The 26,984-nt window shown below is 49.6% G+C and overlaps 1 protein-coding gene across 2 annotated transcripts in view; it reads left to right on the top strand.

Annotated features, from left to right (window-relative positions):
• Nucleotides 1-771: 771 nt before the first annotated feature.
• LOC104641054 (rho GTPase-activating protein 20) overlaps nucleotides 772-26,984 on the top strand; it is a 38,106-nt gene continuing 11,893 nt past the window's right edge. The window contains exons 1-5 of one of the 2 annotated variants that reach the window (XM_075762948.1): nucleotides 772-975; nucleotides 19,712-19,794; nucleotides 24,256-24,426; nucleotides 25,022-25,171; nucleotides 26,755-26,796. In XM_075762948.1, coding sequence (XP_075619063.1) covers nucleotides 19,715-19,794; nucleotides 24,256-24,426; nucleotides 25,022-25,171; nucleotides 26,755-26,796 — 443 coding nt within the window. In that variant the 5' untranslated portion in view covers nucleotides 772-975; nucleotides 19,712-19,714. Of the gene's footprint in view, nucleotides 976-19,711; nucleotides 19,795-24,255; nucleotides 24,427-25,021; nucleotides 25,172-26,636; nucleotides 26,797-26,984 lie in introns of both variants that reach the window. The other variant, XM_075762949.1, reaches the window with a different exon arrangement.

The following is a 26,984-nucleotide window of genomic DNA, read 5'->3' as shown; positions in this document are numbered from 1 at the left end:
ACCACGGGGGTAGTGAACAACTTACTGAGCCCCTGTCCATGCCAGGTCCGCTTTGCTTTGTACTTTCCCAGCCTGCACCACCCGGTGCTTAAACCCTGAAATGCTGATTTTCACCGAGCAGCTCCAGCCCTTTTCCCCCAGCACGGGTCCTTCTCCGTGCCCTTTCTCCCCGCAAAACTCGGGCCGACAAAGAGCACTCCCAGGTGAGCAGCGGAGAGGCGCGTTCACCCCGCGCAGGATGAGCCTGGAACGGGCCGTAGCCCCCGCTCTGGCCGCCGAGTGAATTTCCCCCCCCCGTACTTTCCCAGGCGGAGCCGCTCGGGACGCAGCCCGGGCTGGAGGCGCCGGCAGATCTCGCCGCCGAGGGCTGCCCCTGCCCTGCGACACACCGGCTTGTTCCCCGGGGCACCCACGCCCCGGAGGGACGGGCTGGCGCCGACGGGGCACCCCTCGGGTCTCCCGCCTCCACCGGCTCCGGCCGAGCAGCAGCGGGACGCGGGGCTCAGCGCCCCCCACCCCCTGGGGCTCAGCACCCCCACCCCCTGGAGCTCAGCACCCCCCACCCCCTGGGGCTCAGCGCCCCCCACCCCCTGGGGCTCAGCACCCCCCACCCCCTGGAGCTCAGCGTCCCCCACCCCCTCCCGCCCCCCCGGCGCCTCGCGGAGCCGCCGCCGCTCCCCGCCAGTGGTGCCGCCCCGCGCCGGGAGGGGGCGCCCCCGCCCGGCCCCGCCCAGCCCCGCGCCCAGCCAATGGCCGGCGTCGGGCGGAGCCGTCCCGCTCGCAGCGCCCCGCCCCGCCCGCCCGGGCCGGGCCGCCGGCCCCGACCCCGCACCGAGCCCACTCTGCCCGGCCGCCGCCGCAGCGCCGGGACCGATCGCCGAGCCGCCGCCAACCATGCGCCGCGCCGCGACTGGGCCGCGGGCATGACAACGCGGCCGCGCCCCGAGCTGCGCCGCGGGCTCCGCGCGGAGCCAGGCAAGTACCGCGGCGGCGCTGCTGCCCCTCCTCCCGGGGGGCTGCGTGGCGGGGAGGGGGTGTCTGTCTGTCTGTCTGTCTGTCTGCTGCTGGCCCCCCCGGGGCTGCGTTGCGCGGAGGGGGTGCCTGTCTCTTCGTGCCCTTCCCGGAGCCGCCCGCATGCCGCGGGCTCTCCCGCACGCTCTCCCGGGGGTGGCTGCGTGTCGGTGGCAGCGTCGCTCAGCTCTTGGCGCCGGGGAAGCCGGAGGGTCTGCGGGGCCGGATCAGCGCCGGGCAGAAGCCGCTGGCAGGCTGCGAGGGGGAGAAGGTGCCTGGTTTCCTCAGCCCGGCTGCGAAGGGGAAGGGCGGCCGGGGGAGGGGGGGAGAGAGGGTTCGTGGCGTGTGTCTGCCGGTGTGTGCGGAGCTGGGGACCCGCCTGGCTGCGGACTGGGCCAGGGAGGAAAAAACGTGCCGATCTCTGCGGGGTTCCGAGAGCTGCTCTGCTTGAGGCGTGTTCACGGAGTGGCGGGAGGATCGCGGCGGTTTTGCATCCCAGTGTTATTCCAGGAGACCTGTCAGGTGTGCGTTACTTTGCGTTCGTGTCGGGACACGGTGAGGGGCGAAGCAGCCCGTCTGTCACTGCCCCGTGTTTTCAGACTCAAACTGCGGTCTCCTCTGGAGTGAGCAAAGCCTGTGGCACTCGCTCCGGGAGAGCGGGGAGCGTGCTGCTGGGAAGAGATGCTCGGTTTGGACTGAATGGCAGCAGCCCTTGGTGATTTTTTTAAATGCAACTGAACAAACAATAGGATATCATATTAGCATGGGATTGGCCTGAAATAATGGAAAATAAGAGGGAAAACTGTAAACATTATTCAAAATGCCAGTTTGACATTCTCAAACAAATCATCCAAAACAAACAGTAGCAGAGTGGAACTATTTTCTTTGCAGGGAGTTTCCACTGGAATAAATAGCAAACGCTGTTAAAAAAATAATAAAAAATCTGCAACTATGGTTGCTTATAGTGCATGCCAGGGGCTGGAGGGTGCCCACAACCAGAGAGATCCTTATCCAGAGTGATGTATTATTGCAGCTTTTGCTGCCAGTGCTTTAGGGATGCTTGCAGGTTTTACCTATGGGCCCTACCTAAGACAGAGGTGTCTGTTTTTCCCTTTCGCTTCCCATCTTCTATATTTAGAACATCCTTTAACATTCTTTTTCCTAACCAGACCTCTGTCTGCTGATGCCTTTGTGTAACCCAAAGTGTTGCTGTGGTGTGCAGATATGGAAAATGAGGGTCTCTAACGCTATGTTCTTTGCCTCAACGTCACAGCCGGTTGCTAGCTTGCAGAGCCAGAGCAGTAGGGCCGTGGAGACCTGCAGGATCACGGAGCTCCTACGTGGATTGTATTCCCTAGGGAACACAGAGCACCACCAGGCACTGCACCTCAGCCTTCCCAGTGATTTCTTCAAGGACCTGGTCATCAGTTTGTCCAGCACGACTTTGAGCTAATTAAGCGGCTGGTACTTGATGGGACATGTGTGAACGGCAGTGTTCTTGTTCATGGGACAACTGCCCAACAACTTCCTGAGACCTGGTACAGCTCATGCCCAGCTGCAGGGAAGTTCCTGGGTGCATTTCCTGGGCCCCTGGGCTGGTGGTCTCCAGGGCACACCCAAAGAGAAGTAAAGCGTTTAGTTTGTGAGACAGAAAGTGGTCAGGAGGTCATTTTGATATGCGTAGACCTTTTAAACCTTCTCCCCAAGGTTTGCAATTAAACAGTTGTCTCAAAGATCTCACTTAGCTTGATTGGGAAGCCTATTTATTGAACGCCCTCTAGTGATGTTTTAAGAATTAACATAGATTCCTTTCAAGAGGAAAACAAATATTAAAGTTTATTGGTTTAAAAAGATTTCCATTCTCTGAGAATCAACTGCTTCAGAGAATCCCTGTCAAACACAATACCACACTTTGGATGGGTGCATAACCTAGTTTTGGATAGGCGTCTCTAGCCATGGAGACATAATGAGTCTCTGCCTCCCCTGCAGACTCTCAGTGGTGCTCAGTGAAGGTCTTTCCATCAACAGCACCGGACACAGTTCCTTTCTCTTGACCTGTCTTTAAGTGCTGCTGCACTTTAGGTTTTGGCTGAATCCACATGTAGATCACTTAACGCGACTCTGGTCTAGGTGAGCTTGGCATTCGTGGAAGGGACCATTTATGCTTCTTGGTGCTTCAGCTTTATTCATTATAATTCAGGTAGGCCGGCCCCAGAAATGGGAAGTGTGTGGCCTTGTCTTTGCAGAGCAACTAGGTCCAGGGGCCAGAGCTCTTTTAGATTGTAACCAGGGGATGTGACTCAAGCATCTGTGTAGTCAGACTGGTTTTACTTCATATGTATGGGAGATGTTGGAGAATGTACCACTGATATAGTTTCTCTTAATTAGCTGAAGATGTAGTGGATGTTTGTTCTTCATTACTAGCCATGAGGGATCTCAGATCCTTTCCTGCTTGTAATATGGAAGGTTCTGGTTTGCAGCTCTGATGCAGAGATCCTTCTTGTGGATCCTGTCCTAGTCCCTCGTGGACAGCATTACACCAGCACACTGTACTCCACCTTCCCGCCTGCCACAGGTTCACCACCCCTCTGCTGTCTTACCCTCTCGTGTCAGCACTCTCACAAACACCCCCAGACTCCTTTGTTTGTTCTGTTCACCTTCATCCACGTATTACTCACTCCTCCACCCTCGCCAGTGCCACGCTCACAGCAAGCAGCACCCTAGCAGGTCCAAATACACGCATCTCCGAACACGCCTTCAGCAGCACCCGGCCAGTCCCGCTGTTACTCGCCGCCTGTGTCTGGGCACAGCTACGTCGGACTGTGCCAGTCTCAAACAAACACCCCCAGCAGCACATCGCCCGCTTGGCAGCGCTGCTCGGGAGACAGCCCGCGTCCTCTGGCTGGAAGTTGATGTGCAGAGGTCACCTAGAGTGGTACTAAAGTAGGTATGCACCTGATCTGCATGGCTGGTTTCTCAGCTGAGACAGGAAATCTGCCTTGCCAGCTTCCCCACCTTTCTGTGTGCTTCTGGTTAGGACCTGGCATCTCCTCAGATGCTCTCTTTGACTTGTCTGTGAAAGTGTCATCAGTATGAGTACTCGTGCCTACGAGGGCAAATAGCAAGTCTGATTAACAGCACCTCCTCCATTTCAGCCAGAGGTTGAGGCTGTGGCAGTCACTGTGATTTAAAAAAAAAAACCAAAACCAAACCTCCCCCCCACAAAACCAAACAACAATAAACCCCATTCTGTTCATCTTCCACTTCTCTGCATTTTCTCCTGAGCGATCTTAGAGCTGTGGGGAAAAAAGAGTGGCATGGGGAAGGGTGCGCATGGGCGCAGGGGATCAACCCCTCTTTTCTGGGCTCCGCAGTGCTGTCCTCCTCATGCTCCCCTGAGAGCAAATGGCAGGACGGATAAGGGCAGGAAAGTTTCCAAAACCTGGCGCCTATAGTTAGCCCCTCTGAAAACAGGTAGGGTGGAGTCTGCCTTGTGGCATGTGAGAGAGAAACTGAAGCAAAACAGGATGCTTTTGTGATTTAAAACTTATTTTTTGTAATTCCTACTGAAAGGCTTGTTTTGGTTTGGATTTGAAGTTGCTTGCTGTGTTTATTGGGAAGTTAATCAGCCAAAGAGCTTTGTGCATGTGTGTGTGTATGCAGATGTGTATGTGCACGCATGCTTGTGTCGGGAGAGCAAATGAAGAGGCTGCTCTTCAGCATCAGGACAACTTTGTACCTGAAAATCAATAAAACCAGTAGGGACTAACAGCTAAGTGATGGAAAACGTAAGTTCCATCTATGTAACTCTTCTGGAAATCTTGCTGGACAATTGTTTTCTGCTCAAAATTGGAAAGATTCAGTCAAATTATAAAGTATTTATCAAGGACCCACAAAAATGCTCATGACCAGAGGTATTAGTTTACACGTAAACATGTGTTAAACCCAAGTAATGGGAAATGAGGTGAAAGGGGCAGATTAGGAAGCCTTTGGGGTCATCGGTACCCCATAATGTGGCCCAGTTTCAGCTGATACAGTTTTCACTCTAGTTCCTGTAGAAGTTAAGGCAAAAAAGTAACACAGAAATACTGGGAGAAATGAAGGCAGGGAATAATATATAAATCAGAATGCTTGTCTCTAAATGGAATGTTTCTTGGAGTTTTCCACTGCCTGCCCCTTCAGGCTGCACCAGAAAGAGAGGCGCAGACTGACATCTCCGAGAGCCCCGTGGCCGGTTGCTGTCCCCACTGCCGGCGCGAGCTGGGCGCTCCCGGGAGAAGGTGCCACCTCTGTGTCGCGGTGCCGCCTTTCTGCCCCTCTCTCGACAGCAGAAACGCCAGCCTGTGCCCTTGCCTGGGATGCGAAGAGTCGTTATGCTGTCTAGCCTTTGTCCGACTCATTGGAGATGCTGCGCCCACTCTCACAAATCCCAGCCTCTGCAAAGCCCTGGCATTTTATCATTGACTTCAGTGGAACAAGACATTTTCTGCCTTAATCGTTTCTTCTCCTTGGCTCATCTATGACTTTCTGCAGTAGCTTGCAGCAGTTGCTCCTACGGAATAATTGTAACAGTCTTGTGTAAGGAACTTAATGTGAATAGTTTGATTCCACTGCTTATCTTTTTCCACCTCTTGTGCCATCAAAGGCGTGGGGCACGTTCTTTAAGGCCGCAGGACTTGCATTGATTCCTAGCAAGAGCTTCTTACTGTAAGAACGTGCATATTTCTCTGTTAGCCTCGCTTGGCAAACCGTTCTCTGGCCTCCAGGTTATTTGATCTCTGAGCTCTTCATCCTCTATGATTAGCTTCTCTCCTTCGCTTTCTCAGTCCACTGGCAGCTCTTCAGGCTGTGTTTTCGGGCCGCTCCTTCACACCTTCTTGACATGGGCTCAGCTCACATAATGCTGCTCCCGCCTGCCTTTCCATTCTTGACCTTTGCCCAGCTGCTCAGCGATGTCTCTCTCCTGGCCTCTGTCACTGTTCAACCCTTAATGTCTTCCTGCAACTCCAAAAACTGGCAAAAAAGTGCAATTGTTTAAGCCAAAGTCTACTTTTATTTGCCCAGCTCATGTAACTTTAGACCTGCAGCTCCACTGAAATTCATGATGTTTGGATCCTCATTTGAGGCTGGGATGCCTATTTTTCATTTCCATCAACTGCAAAATTCTGTGGGATTAAATCCTACAATTCAGCACAAACCTGTCATGAGTTCTGAGGAGGAGTTGGACAGTGAATGTTACTAATAAGTGTATTACCCTTCCTGATGCGGACAGGCAGATGAGCAAGCAACAGAAAGAGGAAAATGCCTTTCATGGTGTGTGTGCTAGCAGAGGTGCTGTTGATTAACCCATTTTTCAGCCAGCCAGCTCCAAGAATGCCATTTAACAACTCCAAGTCTGTATAATGCTAACAGGATGCTTATAAGGCATAAAGGGATTGATGTTCAGCTCTAATGAAATCCAGATGCACAGAGCTGCCTCTTTGCAAGGTCTCTTCCATGGCCAAGCTGCAAATAAAATGATTTAATCGTTGTAAATAGATGAGAAACACCAGACTTGCAACATGCGCTAGGTACTTAAACTCACAGGCACCAAAGCCTGGTGGCAGTTACCTGGTGGAGAGGACGGGGTCACCCGCTGACCCTCTGCCTGCAACAACATCGCTCGTCAGGTGGGAACTTGGGACCTTCCCTGGGGAGCACAGTTCGTGCACGTTTGCATCAGGGCTGGGGAAAGCTGACTTGGAAACAAACCTGCTTCTGTCCCTAAGAGAAGGCCAAGGCAGGTATAAAGGTGGCGAGTGTCTGGTCAGTCTCTCTCAGCCGTGTGGTGGTGGACCACTAGCAACTTGGCAGCTTGCACTGGATGTGTGTCCAGGGAGAGGTGGGGATTCGCACCGCAGCATTCCAGTGGAGATGCACTGTCCACTCAGTGGACACGAAGCGTTACTGCCTCGTAAACTGTAGTTTATGCTTTCTCTTCCTGTGCAGTTTATATCTTCCTGTATCACCCACCGAGCGTGGGCACCGTGCGTTTCGTGCTCTGGTGGTTATTCTGGGCCCTAGCGGGGGCTGGACCAACACACTGAAGCTCAGAGGCCCTGTTTGGAAAGGCTGAAGTAATTCTGTAGCTGGGCAGACACAGCTGTCTGTGAGTTTTTAATTTTTAATACGGCAGGAGGAGTTTCGAACCAAGAGGGGGAGAAAAGGGGCTTATTTTAAAGACACAAAGGAATGTGCTGCATTTTTCTGTTCCTCAGGTTTGGCTGCTCCGCAAGCTTTTCGTTTTGCCAAGCTCAATTCAGTGAACTCTTTATTTGCATTTTTAAAGAAGGAGCATGATTCTTGATTTTCTTTGGCCGTAGCGATGAATTTTTATACTGTGAAACCCAGCAAGTTCCCTTCTAATGTTATATATACATCCAACTTCATAACAGAAACTTCTACCCCAAAGTACCAGCCTGAATTAAGTGGTTTAAAGGGCTTTATAAAAGTGTGCCCTACTGCCTTCCCACATGAGTCTTGTCAGAAGTCACCCCATAGTAGTTTGACGCTATGCTCGTAATCAGAGCGTGCCACAGCTTGGTGCTAGAGACTCCCTCTGTGTGTAGGACTATGTAGAGATTTTCTTTAGAGCTGTGGAGGCAAGAATTCCTCATGAGAGGTTCCTGGGGTAGCTTTCAGCATTGGTTTTAGGGAAGGAACGGGTTGAGGAAAGAGTCCTACTGTAAAGTTTTATCGAAACATATAGCGGGAATTTGTTCCAGTGGGTTTTCACCATGGCAATAAGCATTGCAGGAAAATCCCAACAGGCAGCAGCTGTTTGGTCTAATCCATTGTCAGCAAATATTTCAAATTTGCACAGCCCTGGACATCAGAATTGCAACCAAACTGTCGGGACCTCCAAGAAAAGGTGGAGAAATTTTACAAAGCAAGATTTCACTTTTCCCACCGCTTTTGGCCTCCTATGCTAGTACTGTAAGGGGGGAAGTGCTTCCTCTAGCAGCTCTTAGTTTCTCACCAGGCCAGAAGCACAAAGCACAGAAGTATTTCTAAATCAACATCAATACTTATTCACCTCTTCGGTTTCCATCAGTTAGCAATTTTCTGTATTCTGCTGGCTACAGAGACTTGCATTTGTGTTCCTTAATTTTTTTCAAATTGATGTCAATGCAAAAAAGACCTTGTTCAAGTACATCCTTCAGATGTTCAGAGCCTGATCCTGTTGAAGGTGATGGCTAATAATCATCCTCACCAGCAGTAAGCATTTTTCTTGTCATGCTTTTTTTTGTTGTTGTCCCGGAATAGATAAACACACCCTCTCTGTTGAACCTTCAGATTTGCAGAGAAGAGACCACTCGTGGATGTTTTCAGCAGCAGTTGGACATAGTTTCCACACATTCTGTCCACCAACGCTGTATGAGTGGGCTGAGGCTTGGAAATAGCAGGATTTTTAAAATCCTTGTGTTTATCAGTTTTCTCCTCGCTGTCCGGTACCGGATGTCGCAGTGAGGAAGCACAGAGCTCCAGGTGGGCACCTGAGTGTTTACGGAGGCACAGCTAATGAACGGGAGCTCTGGCCTCGTCTTCCTGCTTAGAGTTTTTGGGCCCCTTTTTCGGTACCTGTCCTGCTGTTCGAGTGACAGTGGAGAGTTTCGCTTTGCTTTCGGACCCTGGGCAGTGCTGTGTCACGGGACCAAACCCTCGTGCTCATCGCCAGGCACGGATACTCCTGGTGCAGGATGGTGCCACGAGGGCAAGGCTGTGTTCAGCAGCCAGAAACAGACCCAAGCCTTGACAAATTCCAAGTGTCCGGACTTGGGGTCCAGCCCAGTGACATTTAAGAACATGGACCATTACATCAGAAAGATCCAGTTCAGGTGAGAAGACCTCTGGTGCTCCAGGAGACAGCAGTCCCCTCTGTGCTTTGCAGCACATCCTCTCTCCTCGCCATCCGCCATCCCTGTTGTTCCAGACTCGGGAGGAAGGCAAGCCCTGCGGGCACAAGTGATCCATGGGAGCAGGGGAAAAAAAGTGGCATGGAACAGATTAGTGTGAGTGAAACTAATCCCCAGCCACCTCCGAGTGGAAAACCCACTCGGCCTTTGGCAGCCGAGAATTGTTTCTCCCAGTCCCCCTTATATGGGACATTTTAAAATAAACCAGCAGGGCTCCATTTCTTGGAAGGAAAAGGAAATGTTTCAAAATGTGTCCTTGCAAACTGATTTACTGCCATCAGTCTCTGCATATTTTAAGAAATGTTTGAGTTTGGTTGGAGACGCGTTTTAGCGGTAAGGGAGAGGGAAGCAATTAGTGAAACAAGACGGGAAGATGAACTTGTGTAAAACAGCTCAGATAAATATTTACAACCAAGTTTCTTAGCTCTGAGTTCACATTAAACCCTGCCCTGTCTCTCTGAAGGGACTCACATCCACAAATAAAATACTGGGTTATGGCCACCCAACGTTATTTTACACTTCCTTCTCTGATTAATTAGGCTAATGATGGATCTTAAGGAATTCAAAGGGTTAAAGTGGTGGCAGGAGAGTTAGAGTCTCCATAGCATTTGCAAGGAAATGTTAATGCTTTACCATATGCCTGTGCTGGCAAAATTCACTCCAAAGAGCTTGTAAAACAGCTGCACTTTTTTTCCCTCTCTTCTGGGCAATGAATTTTCACCCTATGCAAAGTGAAGTAGTGCGAACTATTACACTATAAATGGACAGACACACATGTCCTTACCTAACGTGAAGGAATATGGAAAAATGAGGGTGGATGGGTTGGAACAGGGTTGCATTAGCCAGAAAACAGAATGGACAGCCAGAGTCTCAGGGCGGCAGCAGGCACAGGGCAGTTAGCGCAGTGTTAACCGGGCTGCATGAGCAGTTAATACTGCTCCTTCCTAGGTGAGGCAAATCATCCGTGTTGTGGGAAAGCTTCTTGTGGCCCCCAATGGTAGCAAAGAGACCTGTTTCTTCTGACAGGTAGGTGATGGAAAATGTTTAGGTATCAGGAATTCCTGATAATATTCCGTAAGATTTGATCTGCTCCAGTTCTGGCTGCTCACAGATGTTGTTGGTCTCTGCTTTTGGATAAGCTCCTGAGGCAAGAACTATGTCTGTCTTGTTTTCACAATGAAAATGTCGCAGTAGTGACTCCGGGGGAATATACCTTATGATTTGAGGAGAAAGGACACCTAGCTTAGACCTTTCCCAGAAGGAAGACCTAGCTTTCAAGCCTAGTTCTGCCACTGCTTTTCTGCATCACTGTGGGCATGTTACTTAAATCTTCATTCTGAGCCTCAGTTTCTCCATTTTCCAAGCTGTCACTTCAAAGCTGGACTAAAGATGTATGGGATAAGAGTAAGGAAGGGAAGAGCTTGGCTGAATGACTGTAATGTGTTTTAGAGCCCATCAGCTGCAAAATGTCATGGTGAAGCACAACAGTTACATAGAGGGAAAAGCAGAAAGTCACTTTGCTAAGGCCACCACTGTCTCGGAAACAGGTTGTGTCAGTCCTCTGGCAGCTGATCATGGTCCCGACAGAGCTCCTCAGTTGGCCACCTGCTTCTGGGCACGTACAGCGGTGGGCATTCCTCTAGACACATGGGGTTTGCTTCTCTCCTCTTATTCACCTGCCCCGAAATGTCTCTGGAGCAGCCACACAGGCCTCGTGTACCGCAGGGATGCTGGTGTGGCAGCTGTCTGGGGGCTGGGAATGGGCTGGGGTCGCAGCACGGTGCGTGCAGCCGCTCCTACAGCTGCCAAAAGCGTTACTGTCCCTGGGATGAGAAACCCAGCGGCACAGCTGGCGGGTGAGCGCGGTGAGCTGGATGCCGTAGCCTGCTTCATCTTCTCCTGGCTATTCTGCGCAGCAGGAAAAGGCCCATCTGGTGCCTTGGGGTGGAATATCTGGCAGAGGGGTGAAGTTTGCCTATAGAGCCTGACTCTGCTCAGAGGCAGAGAGCGTGGAGTGGCTGCGGCTGTGGATAACGCTCGTAGAGGTGCAGCAGGCCAGGCACCAAAACAGGCAAACTATACTTTTTGGTCTGGCTTCCTCTCAAAATGAGGCATTTGCTGTCACCATAAGGACGGGGAGGTGCCTGTACCCTGCCACCACCAGTGACGTCTGAGCTGGTTCATGGATTGCACCCAGATGTGGGAGGGAGGGAGGGACGGAGGTACCAGAGGCTGGGGATGTGCCTGTAGGTTTTGCAAAGGCAGCCAGCTGTGACACCTCTCAGCCCCACTGCAGGGAAGGACAATCCGGGCACCCTCCTCGACAGTAGATAATCCACAGGTAACAGAGCTCACGGCCTAGCCTGGGGAAGGTGTAATTCCAGGGTTACAACGGTGCAAAACCACTGTGCTGCAGCACTGTCTGAGCTGGCCTCAGACCATCCCCACTGGGGAAAAAAATGGGGTGAGAAGCAGAGGGACCAGCCAGCTTTTGGGGGAGAGGAGCAGATGTCCCCAGAGAGGAGACTGTCTGCTGGAGGTACATTTGCGGCCCCTCGGTGCGGGGCTCTCTACCGCTGGAGCTTCACCAGCCAGGAGGAACCTGTGTGCAAGCGGTGGCTTGTGCCTCTCGGGCCTGCGGTGACGGGGGAGAGGATCAGCCCGTCCTTGGCCTTGAGCAGCATTTGCCCTGCTGCTCTGTGCCCGATGAGCACTGCAAGGGGTAGCTACGAAAGCTGGATCCGGCTCCGTGGGCAGCCCAAGTCCAGACTCAAGCTGAGGGGGAAGGCTTGGGTCTGCTGCCTTGCAGACCAAGGCAGAGACTCCAGCTGGACAGGTGATGACCCGTTTTACACAGTTCCACCTCAAACAGTTAACTAGTGGTGAAGTTGTGACAGGAAATACTCCGAACTGCACAGGAAAAGCAACACACTCAGCTCTCCACCCTGACATTTCATGTGCCTTCTGGCAAAGCCAGCACCTCCACTGCTGGTCTCATGGTCTTAACGCACCCTGACTTGGGGGAAACTAAGCACGGGACAGACATGGGAGATCCCTTAGGAAACCTGCTCCCCCTTCCTCTAATCAATCCTTTCAAGAAGGTTTGCATCTCCCGAGTGCCTCACTGCCTGCATCTGCAGACTCGCTCCCTCGGTTACATGCCTTACAGCACATGGCGCAGGCACTACTAGTGTGTCTGCTCACATCGTTCCTGGCTTCTAAAGTCAAGAGGCACTGCACTTCTGGAGATTAAATTTTTAGGCATAGCATGATTTCTGGATGTCTTCTAAAGACATCTAATGCTTGAACAGCTCTGTTACTTAGCAAACCTTTCCAACAAGTGCTCTACCAGGTTAATTATTCCTGTTACTCTAGTAACAGAGACACAAGGCTCCTGTACTAAAATAATTAATTCTATCCATATTTCATGCTACAATTCTACCTAGATTCATTATGTTGCTGTAAAAGCAGTATATAAAACTTCCCCTGAGAGTTCAGTGACCTTTCCCTACATTACATGTATGTAAAGCTACTGACTGTAGTGGATCAACATTGATTTACCCCAGCTGAGTACCTAAGTTGTTTGTGCTGGACTCTGCTCAGTCCTAGAGGTACTCAGCAAGGTTTGTGACAGCCCCCTGTCCTCCCGTCTCCCCTCCATGTGAGCCTCTGGGACCTTCCTCGCTGCGAGCATCAGAGCGGGGGGTGTTTGCAGCCCACCGCTCAAGGCCAGGTTCCCCTGGTGCTGGGTGGCCAGGGCAGCGGGAGGCAGGGCTGGTCTCGGGCTGGGGGTCCCGTGGGAAGCAGGTTCATACAGAGCACATTTTTTGGAGGGCCCGCTCCATTTGGACCCTTCTCTCCATCAGGTCATGCTGGCCAGCCTGCCTGCCTGGCAGCAAGCTGGAAGGAAGCTGGTTAACAATGCCTAATCATGATCACCATCGCAGCAACAGATCTCCGCTATATATAGCATCTTCCCCTGGCTGGGAACTGGGCAAAGATGGGGGAGCCAGTGCAGGAGCCAAGTCACAGCCCAGGCTTTTGTCTTGGTCCTAGAACTCCAAACGGTCACCTTTTAAGGGACACTTGGAGGAGAACTGGAGAGGTTTTTATCTTATTCTGGGTGGCAAGCTGGGCAGGGAATCAAGGCTGAGAAGAAAACAAGTCGTCTTCCAAGGAGCTGGTGGCATGATGTAGGAAGGAGTGTAGCTTTCAAAGCCAGTATCACCAAGGTCAGGCTGGCAGAGGGTGGCACAGCGCATGTGGATGAGAGGCAGGGCAGGGAGGCATGGCTGAGGTGAGGTGGCACTGAGTGCCCTGCAATGGATTTCCCCGTTCGGGGGCAGCGGGGAATGACTGCAAGACAGCAGCTTGTGGAGCCCCGGCTAAAACCGCTACTGGTCGTGGGGTCGCATCAAGTGTGTACAGTTCCTAGAGCGGCAGATGGAGTCTAGGAACAAGGGGAGAAGGAGACAGCAGCCGTGCAAGTGCGCTTTTCCCTAAACTCATTTTAAGTGCAAATCAGCATAAAATGGCAAGCCCAGTTGTTTTCAGTTCGTGTAACCTAATGCCTGATTTCCTTTCATGCAGTGAACAATTCCCTCCTCTCTTTGTCTCTCTGTATTTGGCTTTTCTAACTAGAAATGCAACTGCAGTCTGATGCAGGCGCTTCGTAAGAGCATCCTGCGATCACATAAACAAGAGACATAACAGAGCAGGAGGCAGAAGCGTCTCTCATTATGTCATTAAGATACTTCTGTAGGAATGCTGCTGCTAACATAAACTCATTATTGGATGGAAGAGCAGCAGCTGTTGCTTTCACATGGATGATCCATCCAAGCCCAAGCGATCGGTTAATTGTTTCTGTACTCTTAACTGGATTCTTAAGTATTTTTTTTTGAATGTTGCCTGAGAGCTAAATAACCATGTGCTACATTTATACAGTAACTTTTTCTCTGCCTTTACTGGGTTCAATTGATTAATAGCACTGATCAGCTATCTGCTCTGACACAACATACCAATACTGTGATGAGAGTGTTCGTAGGAAGAGAGTGTTTCACAAGATCCATCCAAGAATTAGAATAATATTGGTGTAACTGGCTCTGAACAATCTGCAATGCTCCAACTAATCAAAGACATCGTGTCCCATGTTTTACTCTCTCTGACTGTGCCTTTAGCAACGTAAGCCTCCCTGAGTGATCTGAACGTCAGCATGGAATTGACTCAGAGTCCACATTTATAAATTTATTTTTTTTTTAAAGAGTATATGATACCCTTTCACCATCTTCACAGCTAGAAAGTGGACTGTTTGTCTAACTTGGGGAGGATGACGCTGACAGCCAAATGTTCCTTATAAGAGAGTAACAGGACGTGGCAGCTAAGAGCGTTGGGAGAAGCAAATTTCCCTTGGAAGTGTGAGCTGGGTGCCTGCAGCTGCACTAGGGACATGGTGGTAGGGTCGCTCCGTTCAGTAGCATGCAAAGAACTCATGTGAAACATCAGTGTGCTGAGAATAGGGGGAGACCTAAATTAACCCTCTCCCTATATTTGATATTACTGCTTTTAACCCCCCCTGGGTACAGGGAAGCCAGTCCAGTGTCAGGTCCAAAGTGTGAAGTTGATCTCGTTTCCGTACGATGGTTTGTAAAAAAAAAAAAAAAATGCAGCTTTGGAACTCTTTAAATCCTGCTTGTGATGGCAAGAATCGGTGCAGGGCTCGTTAAACAACCACATAGGAAGGAACGGAGGGGGAAACGCTCAAGGTAAATTCAGGGCTTATTGGGGCAGCTGGACTTTTCCTTCACAACACATTAGGCACTGATGGGTGAATGTCCCAGATCTGGAGTCATGCCTGAATTTTTAGACAATGTCCATCACTATCTAGCAAGGGACAACATTAATAAAGTCAGCACACAATTCTCTCCTCGTCAGGAGAGAAGGGAGGGGATGGCTATCATCCTTGCCTCAGCAGAGGAGGGCGTATGGGGTGGAGACAGGCTAACTGATCTTCCTTGCTGTGTGTTCAGTCCTTTTGAAGGACGTTTCCACTACAGACTGCAGGGCAGTATGGACATACCAGGCTAGTTTTAAACATGCTAGCTAGTCCCATTTCTTGGCAGAGGCTCTGCAGGGCTTCATCCTACTCTTTCTACACTGCTACTTGTTTTCAGACTGACTTTGCAATCTCTTTTTCAGTGGTGACATACCTAATGGCCAAAGCAGAGCTACCCAGAAGCCTTCTTGTAGTTTATTTTTTTCCCTGGAAAATGCAGATGAATTGAAAACAAACATTTTATTGAAACACACTCCTCTGGAAGAATCTTCCAGTGAAATAAAGGGAGGGCTCTGAAGGAACTCTTCCTGCCACACCGGATCCTAAAGCTTCCTGCCAGGCAAGTTTCCATTGGAAAATGTCCTCGATTCATGTCAGCTTACCCACCCAGCCCCATGGTCTGCAGCTTTGCAGCAGCCTTAATCATATGGATTAACCCAGAAATTCAGAGTCCTGTAGATCTGTCCCATCTTACTGCGCAGGAGGTCCTGCATCCAGGCAGCCCTGGCCTTGCAGGTGGCCAAGCCAGCCAGCTCCTTGGCTGTGTCTACCTCCCACATTTGGTCTGGAAGCATCAGGGTCTCTGGTCCATGCCATCGTAACCTAGAGTCTTTCACATCATCGGCAGCTTGTGAGCGAGAGAGACGTGTTTCCCTGCTGCATTGCACTGGCTAACGGAGATGAGTGTGACCAGGCAGGTTCCTGCTGCTGCTAGCAGAGTGCACCAGTCTTGTCAACTTGCAGTAGATGCTAAGGTCAAAGAAAGCACACGGTGTTTTTGAAGACACAGTGCATCGATGTTTCTGAAACAAATATTTCAATTTATGTTTTAGAGAAAAATTGCACTATTAAAAAAATACTTGTTTTCATTTCTGAATGTGAACTAAACCAAATAGCAGCATTCCAGTGCCACAGACATTGCGGGCTTTGACCAGCTATTGACAGAAGGAAAATCCACCCTGTTCTAAGCAGGTGTCATTATTTTTCAGCTCCATCCCACCTTAACTGTCTGAAGACTAACATTCAAGCGCAGAGGTCAGTGGGGGGGGGGAGGAAAAAACCCCACTCATGCTGGCCAGCTGAGCCGATAGTGTAGGCCATACATGGGTTTGGAATGAGGGGCATTAGGCTCACAACCTCCCCAGTGCCAAGAAATACAGAGCTAAAATTGGCAGCTCTGAGATGAGTAATGCACAAACACAGTCCAGAGTGTTGCAAGTGTTCAAGCAAATGAGTATCTGTTTCCATGGCATCAAAACAGCTCAGAGATTACGCCGTGTCCCTTTGGCGGTTCTGATTCCAGCGCCTGGTTAATGTGAGCGGAGCTGACGTCCAGCAAAAGCACTCCCTGGCTTTAACATGGAGGAGCACAGCAAAGTCCTCCCTTCATCCAAAAGCGATGCCGTGGGGAAAGGTTGCATGATGCTGCCAGCACCCAGGCTGTGGACCACCATCCGTCCCCTCCAAGCACTGCCAGCTCTGTGCCAGTGCAGCCGTTGGGCAGAGGGTGAGGGGCTGTGGCCACTCCAGGGAGCTCCCGCGTGCGGCAGAGACCTTGTGGTGTTTCTTCTGTGTAGTGAGATGGGAGTGGTTTTTTTGCAAGAAAACCATAAAACTGTAGACCTTAGAAACACGCAGGATTCAGAGTATGTTTTACATGGCACTGGAAGAACACTCAAGGTGTTAGGAGACTCTGTTCTTGTCCAGCAGCCTCTTAAGGAAACATCATTTACATGGGTAGCCCATACAAACCAACATTATTTAAAATGGGGTTCACAGCTAGGTTCTCCCCCAAGCTGGGAAGGAGGACATGCGCAACAGTCTTAGCTTACATGACTAGCGAAACCAAAGGCAGAAAAATTTATTATTCCTCTATTAAATACGCAAATGTTAACCGTGAAATTATGCCAATTAGTTGTGTACCGTTCCCTCAGTAAGATGCCACTCGTGTGATCTTGTGGCCATCATCTCAATGATGTCCTGCCAAGGATACTTGACTGGCTAGGGTCAAAAAGACTTTGGCTGAGGGCTTGGAAGGCAATTTTCTGGTTTGCCTAGAGTCTGTGTTTAGGATCAGACAACTGGACCTCTGGCCAACTAATGATCTCAGCATTTATTTGGAAATAGCAAGTCTGGGAAATACCTTGTGTCCTGTAGTCACAGCATTTCACTGGAAACCCAAAGTTCTGTCTTTGTGAGACTTCCATGGGTAGTCCAGTGCCTGCTGGAAGTGGTGGTAGTGAACAGGTCCTCATACTCCTCTGGAGAAGTGCAATGGGTGGGCAAAGACAAGGCTTCTTGGAAGGCGTTGCAGCCACCATTCAGGTACAATCTGAAACCATTCCTAATGGTCACGAGAAGAAATCCACTGGTACTGACTCTTATATCTCCCCTGAAATTTATTCGGAGTAAAATGTCCTCCTGCACTACACTCACATCATGTATGTCATCGGTGCTCCTTACCACGTTTTACCACAGAGGAGACTAGTTTTGGGGTGGCCAAAATGATTGCTTTACCCACAGTAAGGTTCTTATGTGCCATAGGATTCTTCAGCACAGAAGATACTATCATGTGCAAGGTTTTATTACAGTGCCATTCAAGATGTTACTGCAATGCCCCCGGCACAAGGCTGCATCCCATCGCCCTGCGTGCCTGCCGTAGTCATTCAAGTAACCATTGCAGCTGAAGCCTGCCTGGGTTTTGCACCAGGCAACCACACCCATCCTTTCTTCCTACCCTAAGATAGTGCATGACTGATGCTTTGCTGTACTATGTTTTGTAGGAACATTTTATCCTATTAAGGCACCTCTGAAAGCCAGATGTTCTGTTTTAGTAGGGACTCTCTTTTTTTAAAACAAACATCTTTGAGCTGATGTTATTTTTATTTAGTTCTCTCTGTGAAACTTCCGAAGACAGATCTTTGCTTGGCAAGGTCATATCACGGAATGAGGAAGAAATTGTCGTCCATCTGTCACTGCCTGCATATATACACGTACACAAGGAATCTACTTAGAGAGCGCTACTGGTGTTGCTAAGCTGAATATTCATATGTTAGGAAATTGCTTTATTAAATTGCGCTTGCAGTCCCACTCCAACTTTGACTTACATGATCGTATACTTTTTCATGAGGTCGTCTGTGCTTTGGAGGGCTCTGCTGGACCTGATCAGGCACAGATCAGGAGTCTGCGTTGTAGAAAGCTCTTGCCTGTCGAATTCCCTGGTCTGTTGTTGCAGAAGGCAAACGAAGTGGGACATGAGGAGGAGTGTGCCTTCCCTGGCAGCTGGACTCCTCCCCAGCTGCTGCCACAGATTTCCTTTCTCAAGTGCGGTAAATCGCTCCCACCAACTTTTGAAGTTGTCACTAATGCCCTGTTCTTAATTTCTGGGATTCCTCACATAAATCCCCGGAGACAGACTTACAGCCGTGCTGAGCCCCTGTAGCTGCAGCGAGAGTGAGCAGGAACGGTGCTTCAGACCAACCCCCTCAGCCAGCCGTCAGCTCAGAAAAATCAGGTCCCATGTGTTGAACACCAGGCACCCAGATTCACTCTAATCACTTTGTTCTTGGCCTTTCCATCAGTGAAATGAGGATAATACCTTCCTTATGTGGTTATAAGGTACTGAGCTGTAATAGCGTTGTGCGCTTGGAGATGGGACTAGTGAGCTCACATGCAATGAATATTTCTGCATTCAGCAGTTTGAAAAGTATACAGTTAAGTAAAGGAACACACTCTCTCCGTAGGACCTCTCCTCAACCAGCAGTCCTGGTTTCTTTTATTCCATAGGATAGTCCATATTTTGATATGTTCAGAAGTCAAAAGATCAATAATTCTCAGCATACTCTGAACTTCCTGCTACGTCAAGCTCTAATACAGGCAAATGCTGAAATTAGAAATGAGCCGTGGGACAGATTTTTCCCATGCTTACTAAGCAAGAGCCATGGATATAAGTATTTCTCTCCCAGGATGAAATCTGTCATCTTTCTCCAGCACAAAATTCATTTAGCAAATAAAAGGAGACCTGTGACCTTTGTGTGTATATGTTGACTTGGATGGTTATCATGTCTAACTCACAAGTCTCACCATTACAGTCACCTCATTTCTGTGTCATACAAGACTTGGTGGCTGTCACAGTTAAAAAAGATACAGGTGTCTTGAGGTTACACTGCCTGGAGTGGGGCCTAATAACAGTCTAAATGTTGAATCTGTAAATCATGGAAAATGAAGATAAAGAAAAATCTATTAAGTAACCTCATGCATTCCTTCAGCCCATAAAATATGGCTCCCTGCAGTATTATACGCTGTTCATAGCTTTGTCCAGTTTTAAATTGGATTTCTATACCTTTCCTTAACAAACTATTCCATGTCATGAGTGTTAGGAAGTTTTTCCTGACCTTCAGCCTGTGGGTTTTTTTCTCTGCTTAATTTCATGTCATTACTTTGAATTTTGGCTGCGAAAACTGGAAGCATTTCAAGTTAGGAAAGTTTTAAGTGTCCCACATAAATGTGAGAGTTGACAAGTGTTTTAATAATAAGGAAGGGGAGGGAGGTGTCTGAAAGCACAGATCATGGCACTCGGTGCTGAGATTTCACGAGTGTTAACTAGATAAAAAGAGAACTTGTAGAGTGCAAAGAGCAGATCTGCTTCCAAGGTGGCCAGGCTAACTAACTGGAATGTCTTTTTGTCTTGCAGAAGATGAAGCCCATCGTCCAAAGAAGACGATCTACCCCTTCTGCCATTACTAAAGCTCTCGGCAAGTCAAAGTACCATTCCAGGTAGAGGAAATACCTTTCTGACTCCTTTTTCCACCTCTCTGCCTATACAATTGAAATCAAAGTGGTTTTCAAATTCATTTAACAGTGTTGAGGGCAATTTGTTTGTGGACGTATATGGAAGAATTTCTTTTTCACTGGAATAGCATAGTGCTCAGCAATAAAAGCTGAGGGAAAGGAGGAGGATAGGGGGGACATTCATGTTATGGTGTTTGTCTCCCCAAGTAACCACTACGCGTGCTGAGGCCCCGCTTCCCAAGCAAAGGCTGGACATCTGCCCACCGATGGGAAGCAGTGCATGAATTGCTCTTTTTTTCCCGTCTTATTTTCTCCCCCTGTCCTGTTGGGAGGGAGTGAGAGAGCAACTGGGTCAGGGTCTGGCAGTCAGCTCAGCTCAACCCACCACGCAAGGATTGCCGGTTATTTTCAATGCAGATAATATTAGGTCTAGATATTTGATGCCTGTCATGTCCAAATATAAATACATCTGGACGATATTGCACAGTGCAGAGACACCCAAGTAAAATCAGGTACCAGAAATGGTGTGTAAGTAAGTTTCTATAGTGCATAAGTTTCTGTTGACTCTTGTGTAGTTCAGCTCGGAGGGGTATTCACAGTGCTGGCAGTGCAGACCTCACCAGCGAGGTCCAGAAAGCAGAGCTGGGACTGGCTGGTAGAGTGCCCTTCCTGCATCCCTTGCAGAGCCATCCCCTACCATCAGGACATGAAATGCTCTGTACAGTCCAAGCTGGATTGAATGGCAGAGCTTACCGACAGCTCTCCTGGCTTTTCTCTCCTGTGCCCGGACCCCTGTCTGCCAACTGGCTTAGCAGACGTGAAGGCATGGGCCTGTTCAGAGCTTGCGTGGGGCGTCTTGTGACCGTGCTGTGTCACGTTCAGTCACTAGGTAAGGAGAGGACCTGCTTTCCTGGGTTGTCAGCCTGGAGTTTTTTCCCAAAATTCGCTTTCAGCTGGAAGCCCACACTGCCTCCCTTTTGCCCAGTAGCGCAGCCAGTGCAGGGAGGCCAGTGTGCTCCTGCCAGGCAGGAGCAATGAGCCCCAGCTCACAGACGCCAGGTCCCGGGGACTCCTCCTGAGATGCAGCGACCAGGTTGCTCATCATCGTACACTTGCTGTCTTGACACTGGGAGGCCATATACCTCCTGAAGGAATAAGAGATTTTCCTTAAGTACATATATTTACGTCTGTATGTATGTATACATATATACGTGTGTGTGTGTATTTTATGTATATGTATACCTATGTCCCCTACACTTGCAAACAGCAGAAAAAACTGTATCCTCCCCCCTCTTGCTGGACTGCCAGTGAGACAAGCTTCCTCGCGTGGTTCACGCCAAACAGCCTGTGAGTGTTTGGCTGATGGATTCATGGCTGCTTGGTCTGCCCTCTCCCCCGCCACTGGCAGTGGTATGAGAAGCAGAAACAGAGATGCCCTAAGAAACAAAGGAGCCAGTGCTGCAGGAAGGACAGACAGAAGCAGCCACAGGAGAAAAGCTGCCCAGTGCAGACCAGTACGTGGGGACTCCTCTCCCAGCGGAGTGTGGCTGTGGGTGAGGAGCACAACTGGGAGGTGTCAGAGGACTGGGGTGCAGAGAGCCCCTGTGCAGGCCTGTCTCTGTTCTGCAAAGGCCCACTCGTCTGGGAGAGAGCACAATCGTCCCCATCCCCTCAGCTCTGACGGCGGTGAAGGGCGGTGGTTTAGTTTAGTTAACGGGAAGGAGGCGTAAGGTGTCGCCAGCCCAGCGGTTGCAGGCAGGGGAAGCCAGGCAGCAGCACTGTGCTGACGCAGGTCCTGTCACGGGTGCAGGCGGAGGAGGGACAAGGTGCACCGGGAAGACACAGCGGGACACAAGACACGGGCTGGTGTGGCATTCGCTGCCTCGCCTACTGGGACTGCGATGGCATCGTCCCAGAGGAGCATCCTGGTGTTCCACCCCAGCTTGTCCCTGCCTGGCCACCCCCTGGGGACTCGCCGCCAGAGACCTCCCTGTCCCCTGCCCCATCTGCTGGACCACTGGCGGGCGGGCTGGCCCTCAGACACAGATTCATCTGGGGGTGTCGGGGGGCTGGGAGCTATGTCTGGGGATGGAGGGAGGGCTGGGATGTCTGCCCATGCCCTGCCAGCATTGCGTGGGGTGGCATCAGCTCAGGACGTTTGGAGGGAGAGCCACCAGATCCGGCCAGCCTCCAGCACAGTCACGTCCCTGTCGGATGGCAGCAGCTTTCCCTTACTACCAGCCTGGGTGGTGAAAAGCCCTCTCTTGCCTGTGACTCCAGAGCCGCCCAGTGCTCTGCTGACGCTTTGCTCCGGCAGCTGTGAAACACCAGGAGTGTCAGCAGATAGAGTCAGGTACACGCTGATTTTCTGCTGAAATATCAAGTGCTAGCCATGAGCCGAGCTCCTTGGTCCTTTTAGTGGGTGCTGAGCCCTCCTCAGCGTCATCCCCTCTTCCTCCTGCAGCACTGTGTGACTACTAGACACAGATAAGGGGATGCCATGCTCCTTTCTGCCTTGCTCCGATAGCGATCTTATAAATAACATTTCCTCAGAGATTTGTTTAGCTTGGTATCTTTTTTCCTTTGTAATAAAGAGATGATAAAGCTGAACCGATTGACATTTTGATCCAGACCAGCCCTCCTGAAGAATATCCCTCTTGTATCACACCATAGGTAATTGATGCATTGTACATCCTGATTTTCTGAAAGGAGTGTGTGAGGTCAGTCTTGTAAGATCATTTAAAATAAAGGGCAGGACTGATTTTCATTTGGTTGTCGTCTGACCAAGTTATGTGGCTTCTTTGTCATTCCTCCCCACGCCCTTCTAAATTGCACTTAAAAAAAGAAGAGAAACAAATTCTTGACTTTATTTGGCTGGAGAATATCCTTGTGAGGGAGGGAAGCTTTAAACATTTCTTGTGATGGATTGCTATGGAGGGAGCTGGTACGATGCCATCTTTGCTTAGGCCACCAGAGTATTGGTGAGATTTTTTTTGCTATCCTGCTATTGTGTTTACCAAACTGTGTAACTCCTCCAGCTTTAGGAAATCCACTGCTGAGACTGGGAGATGGTATGGTTCCCACTACTCAATTCACGCACATGGAAAGCTTTTAATATCAAGTTTAAAGATGATTTAGCTTCTCACTTGTAAAGGTAACAGGTGCATACGCCAAGAATCCACATGCTGGTGGTTGTGGAGTGGTGAAGAGGGAATTTCTGCTGGCAGGAGTGCAGGTGTTCCTGTGGCTGGGGGATGATTTTTGAAAAACAGCTACTCGCTAGCTTTAACCTCACTCCTGTGAAATCAAAGGAGCCCAGTTATGAGGCCAGTGGAAATTGAGTTAAGACCAACAATGTCAAAAATGCCACCTTTAAAGCTTGTGTTTTTTCATTTGTTTGAAGAGATTGCCCTCAGACTGGAGTAGTATTGCTGAGGGGTGGAGGAAGGGTAAGTATCTCTTCCACATGCATCCTTGCTTGCAGGCAAGATACATGTTTTTGTCTATGTGTAGAGACAGGTGGATTTCTGGGGTTTTTTTCTATCTACATAACTCTAAGGCCGTGTCTCGGAGGTTAGCTAATTCAGTCAGGGTTGGGCACACAAACGTGGCCTCTGAACAAGGCTCAGCAAAGAACTATTGTTTGTTCATTCAGCACAATTCCACCTGTAGAGCAAGGGTAGACCCAGGAAATGACCGTGGTACCTGTTGTACTGCCAGCACTGCCAACCCGAGCCAGGAGCAGCGCTGAGGAGGTGCTCTGGGAGGGTGCTCAGAGTCAAGTGGGGAGATTAGCACAGAGCTCTTCCAGCTGGGGAGAGCATAGAGAAGGGATCTGGTTCGATCCCAGTGATGACTTGTTGACTGCAGTCAACATGCCAAAACCATCAGGGTTTTTTGGAAATGGTCAGCACCTATGTCAATCTCAGTAGAAACAAGATGCTGGATTGCAGCCAGGCAAGCCAGAATCATGTGGCTGGAATTAGATGAGTACACGCAGTTCGTTTTCTTTGTGCTGCAGCCTTTGCATTGACAAGCAGTTCAGTACGGATGGAAAACATGCGCAGAAATGGCAGTCCCTCCCCATGCCAGGCTGAGCAGTGCCATGAGCCGTGGGTTTTCCGTGTTCTTTTCAAGTCATAGCTCAAGCTTATGTGCAGGAAATAAGTGTTTTACCTGAGTGAGAAATGACTCAAAACCGAATATTTCAGCAGCTTAACGTGCCCAGATTTGGTGTGGGCATTTAGGATTTTTTCATCTGTCTAAGGCTGGTAAAATTAATTAGGCAGAGGAAGGCAAATGCAGTTCATAATTGAGCGCAAGAGGGGCAATGCTGGGGGAAGCACGGGGCTGTCGGGCTGTTCCAAAACAGTCACCTGTGTCCAACCACAAACCCTTGTGAGAAAAGCTGCTGACAAAGTCTTACGATTTTTCTTCCTCCTCCAGGGAAACTACCCTTTCCTCTTCCCATTCAGACAATGGACTGCCAAGTGGGGTGTTCAACAGCCCAGGCTCCACTTTCATCCTGGACGAGCGAGTACAGCTAACCGTGGGCCTGCAGACCCAGGAAAGACATTTGATCTTGTTCAGTGATGTGCTGGTCATCGCCAAGTCCAAGTAAGAGCAATTCACACTCGCTCCTCCTCAGTATGTACTGCTGAAGCTAGGCTCTGAGCTATTTGAGGAGCAGGCATCAAATCGTTTTTACAAATGTGGATCTAAAATGTGGCACCTCCCCCTTCTACCTCCAGAAATTCTTCTTGGTATTAATGTTTCACTCCATTTCCTGAAGGAAGAGGTTGTCTAATTGGTTTTGCCCTTTCCCTTATGTGGCTTCTTGAAGAAATAGCATGAGGGCAAGAGGCAATAAGGACAAAAAACTGACTTCTAGTCTGGCTACTTCTGCCACACATAAATTAAGAGCTTAGGTGACTTCAGTTAATAGCATAGACAGTAATTAGACTAAATCAACATCTACTGGCATGTGGCTCTAGTGAGTCACATTGCCCTAAGGTGCAGGTGTCCCACTGCAGCCACCAACCCCAAAATCCACTTGCAAAACTTGCTTGTAGTGCCTCCACATGCCCAGACATTTAGTTCTGGGGGGGCTTGTTGCAGTCACTGCAGCTGCATGACTGGAAGATAGCATGACCAGATTCTGGAGGTCTAGATGTTAGGATCTGGCCTAAGAAATCCATAATTTGAATTGCAGATCCTCCTCCAGCCTGAAGCTGAAAAAGCAGGTGCATCTGAGTGAAGTGTGGACTGGCACCTGTCTCAGCGAAGTGACAGAGAAAAAGATGGGTCCCGAGAACTCATTTGTCATCGGCTGGCCTACCACCAACTATGTTGTCACCTTCAGGTATCTCATCAGACACCAGACAGACACCTTTGCAGCCTGGCAGTTGTCCGAGTCTCCCATGTGTCAAGCGAAACAATGACTGAGGCTATAGTGCCCTGAACTCTACTACAACCCTTCTCCCCATTGACTAGAGGACTTCCACCCACATTAGGCAGTGTGGTAAAAACTTAGATGCTGGGAGACAGTCATCTTCGAAAGATATCTGCAGGTTGGTCCCTGAGAGCCTTTTAGAGGACCAACCCTTACAAGTGTTCTTACAGCAAGGGCTAACCCTGCTGCAGAGCATCCTGGACCATCACAACCGAATCTGCCGTAGCAAACCAGCTTGTGCCATCATATAACCTACAAGCCTGTTGTTTCACCATCTGCCAGCAGCCATTTCTGTAGGAGATTCGCCCTAGTTTGAGAAGGACAGGTTAGTTATGTCAATGAAAAATGCCAGATGGCCTTGTGCCAGGATTAAATCCTATATCCGCCCCTGGTGAGGCATGGGCAGCTCCTCGGCAAACCTTCCTGCTGCAGTTGTCTGCCAGGGGGTCCCAAGCCCACAGCAACTGACTGTAAAAATGGAAAGGTTCTTCTAGATGAGTCTGCGCAAGCAGCACGGTCCAGAGCTTGCTTAGTCCTTGCTAACCCCAAAAATAGAAATGCAGAGGAGCATGGAGCAGGCTAGAGAGCAGCCCATTTATGTCCAAATGCCATCTCAAAGGCTGTCCCGATGGTGTGCCTGAGCTAATAGGGCTTGCCAAAAAGCAGGTGAGTTTTTATTACCTGGAGCTCAGTCTAGCCTGGCTAAATTGAATCTAGAGCTGGTATATCCGCAGGGAACTCAGGTCACTGCTGGCTCAGGCATCTCTGCTTCATACTCTCTTTTGAAAAGCAGAGAGGTCAGCAGTCTCCAAGGGTCACTCTGTCCTGAGGGGTTCTGCTGGCACAGCTAGGGAGGGCTGATCTGGCCAGCTGCTTTTCCTTCTGTGGGGCAACTGTCTTGGTGAAAAAAGCAATGGGGACCATACCAAGGTTTCATATGTGCTGTCTCATCATTTCCAAGGGTCAGGATGGTCTCTCCTGGGTGATGCATTCCTGGCCTTAGGACTCATGCTCTGACATGCAAGCTGCCATGTGCGTCGTGTCTTAGTCCAAACTCAACAGCAGTTCCATTTCCTTCATGTCACTGAGACCTGGGTAACCCATGTTGGCAGCAGAAGCTTCTAGGAACGGCAGGCATTGGGAAGGAAATAATAGGAAAGAGAAAATAGCAATTAAAGGGCACTGCAAAAATAATAAGAGCCCACAAGATGAGTTAACTCCAACATCACAGAAAGACATTTGTCCCTTATCTGAACACTCACCAGCCTGGGCAGGAAATGTAGTCCAGTTTGTTGCTGGGATTTTTTTGTTATTATTATTTTTGTTATTTGTTAAAATAGGACAGAAGCAGGAAAGGACTGTGCTTTTGTTCCAGGGCTTTGCAGGAAGGAACTTTGACTTACAGCTATATATAAATGAAACTGGGTAGAGTTTCCAAAGGCTGTTACCCACTCAACACTTGTTTGATGATCTGCCTCCCTTTTTATCTTCAGCTCAGCTGATGTGAAGGAACGATGGCTGTCAGCATTACTGTGGTAAGTGACCCTCCTTTCATTCTCCTCCTGAGTGGTTCCTCTACAGTCTTCAGAGAAATATGTGATGCTAGGTGTCAAATTGCCCTCTGATTTTCAGCACATTAAGTGTCTAGCTACTTTTGAAAAATCCACCTTTGAAACCTGAATCTAGAAGCCCCTGGCTGAAAGCAAAATTGGTGTTGACAATG

This window comes from Balearica regulorum, chromosome 11 (genome assembly GCF_011004875.1).
Source record: "Balearica regulorum gibbericeps isolate bBalReg1 chromosome 11, bBalReg1.pri, whole genome shotgun sequence".
NCBI classification, from domain to species: domain Eukaryota; kingdom Metazoa; phylum Chordata; class Aves; order Gruiformes; family Gruidae; genus Balearica; species Balearica regulorum.
The sequence above is the reverse complement of the archived record's forward strand: the minus strand, read 5'-3'. Positions and strand labels throughout refer to the sequence as shown.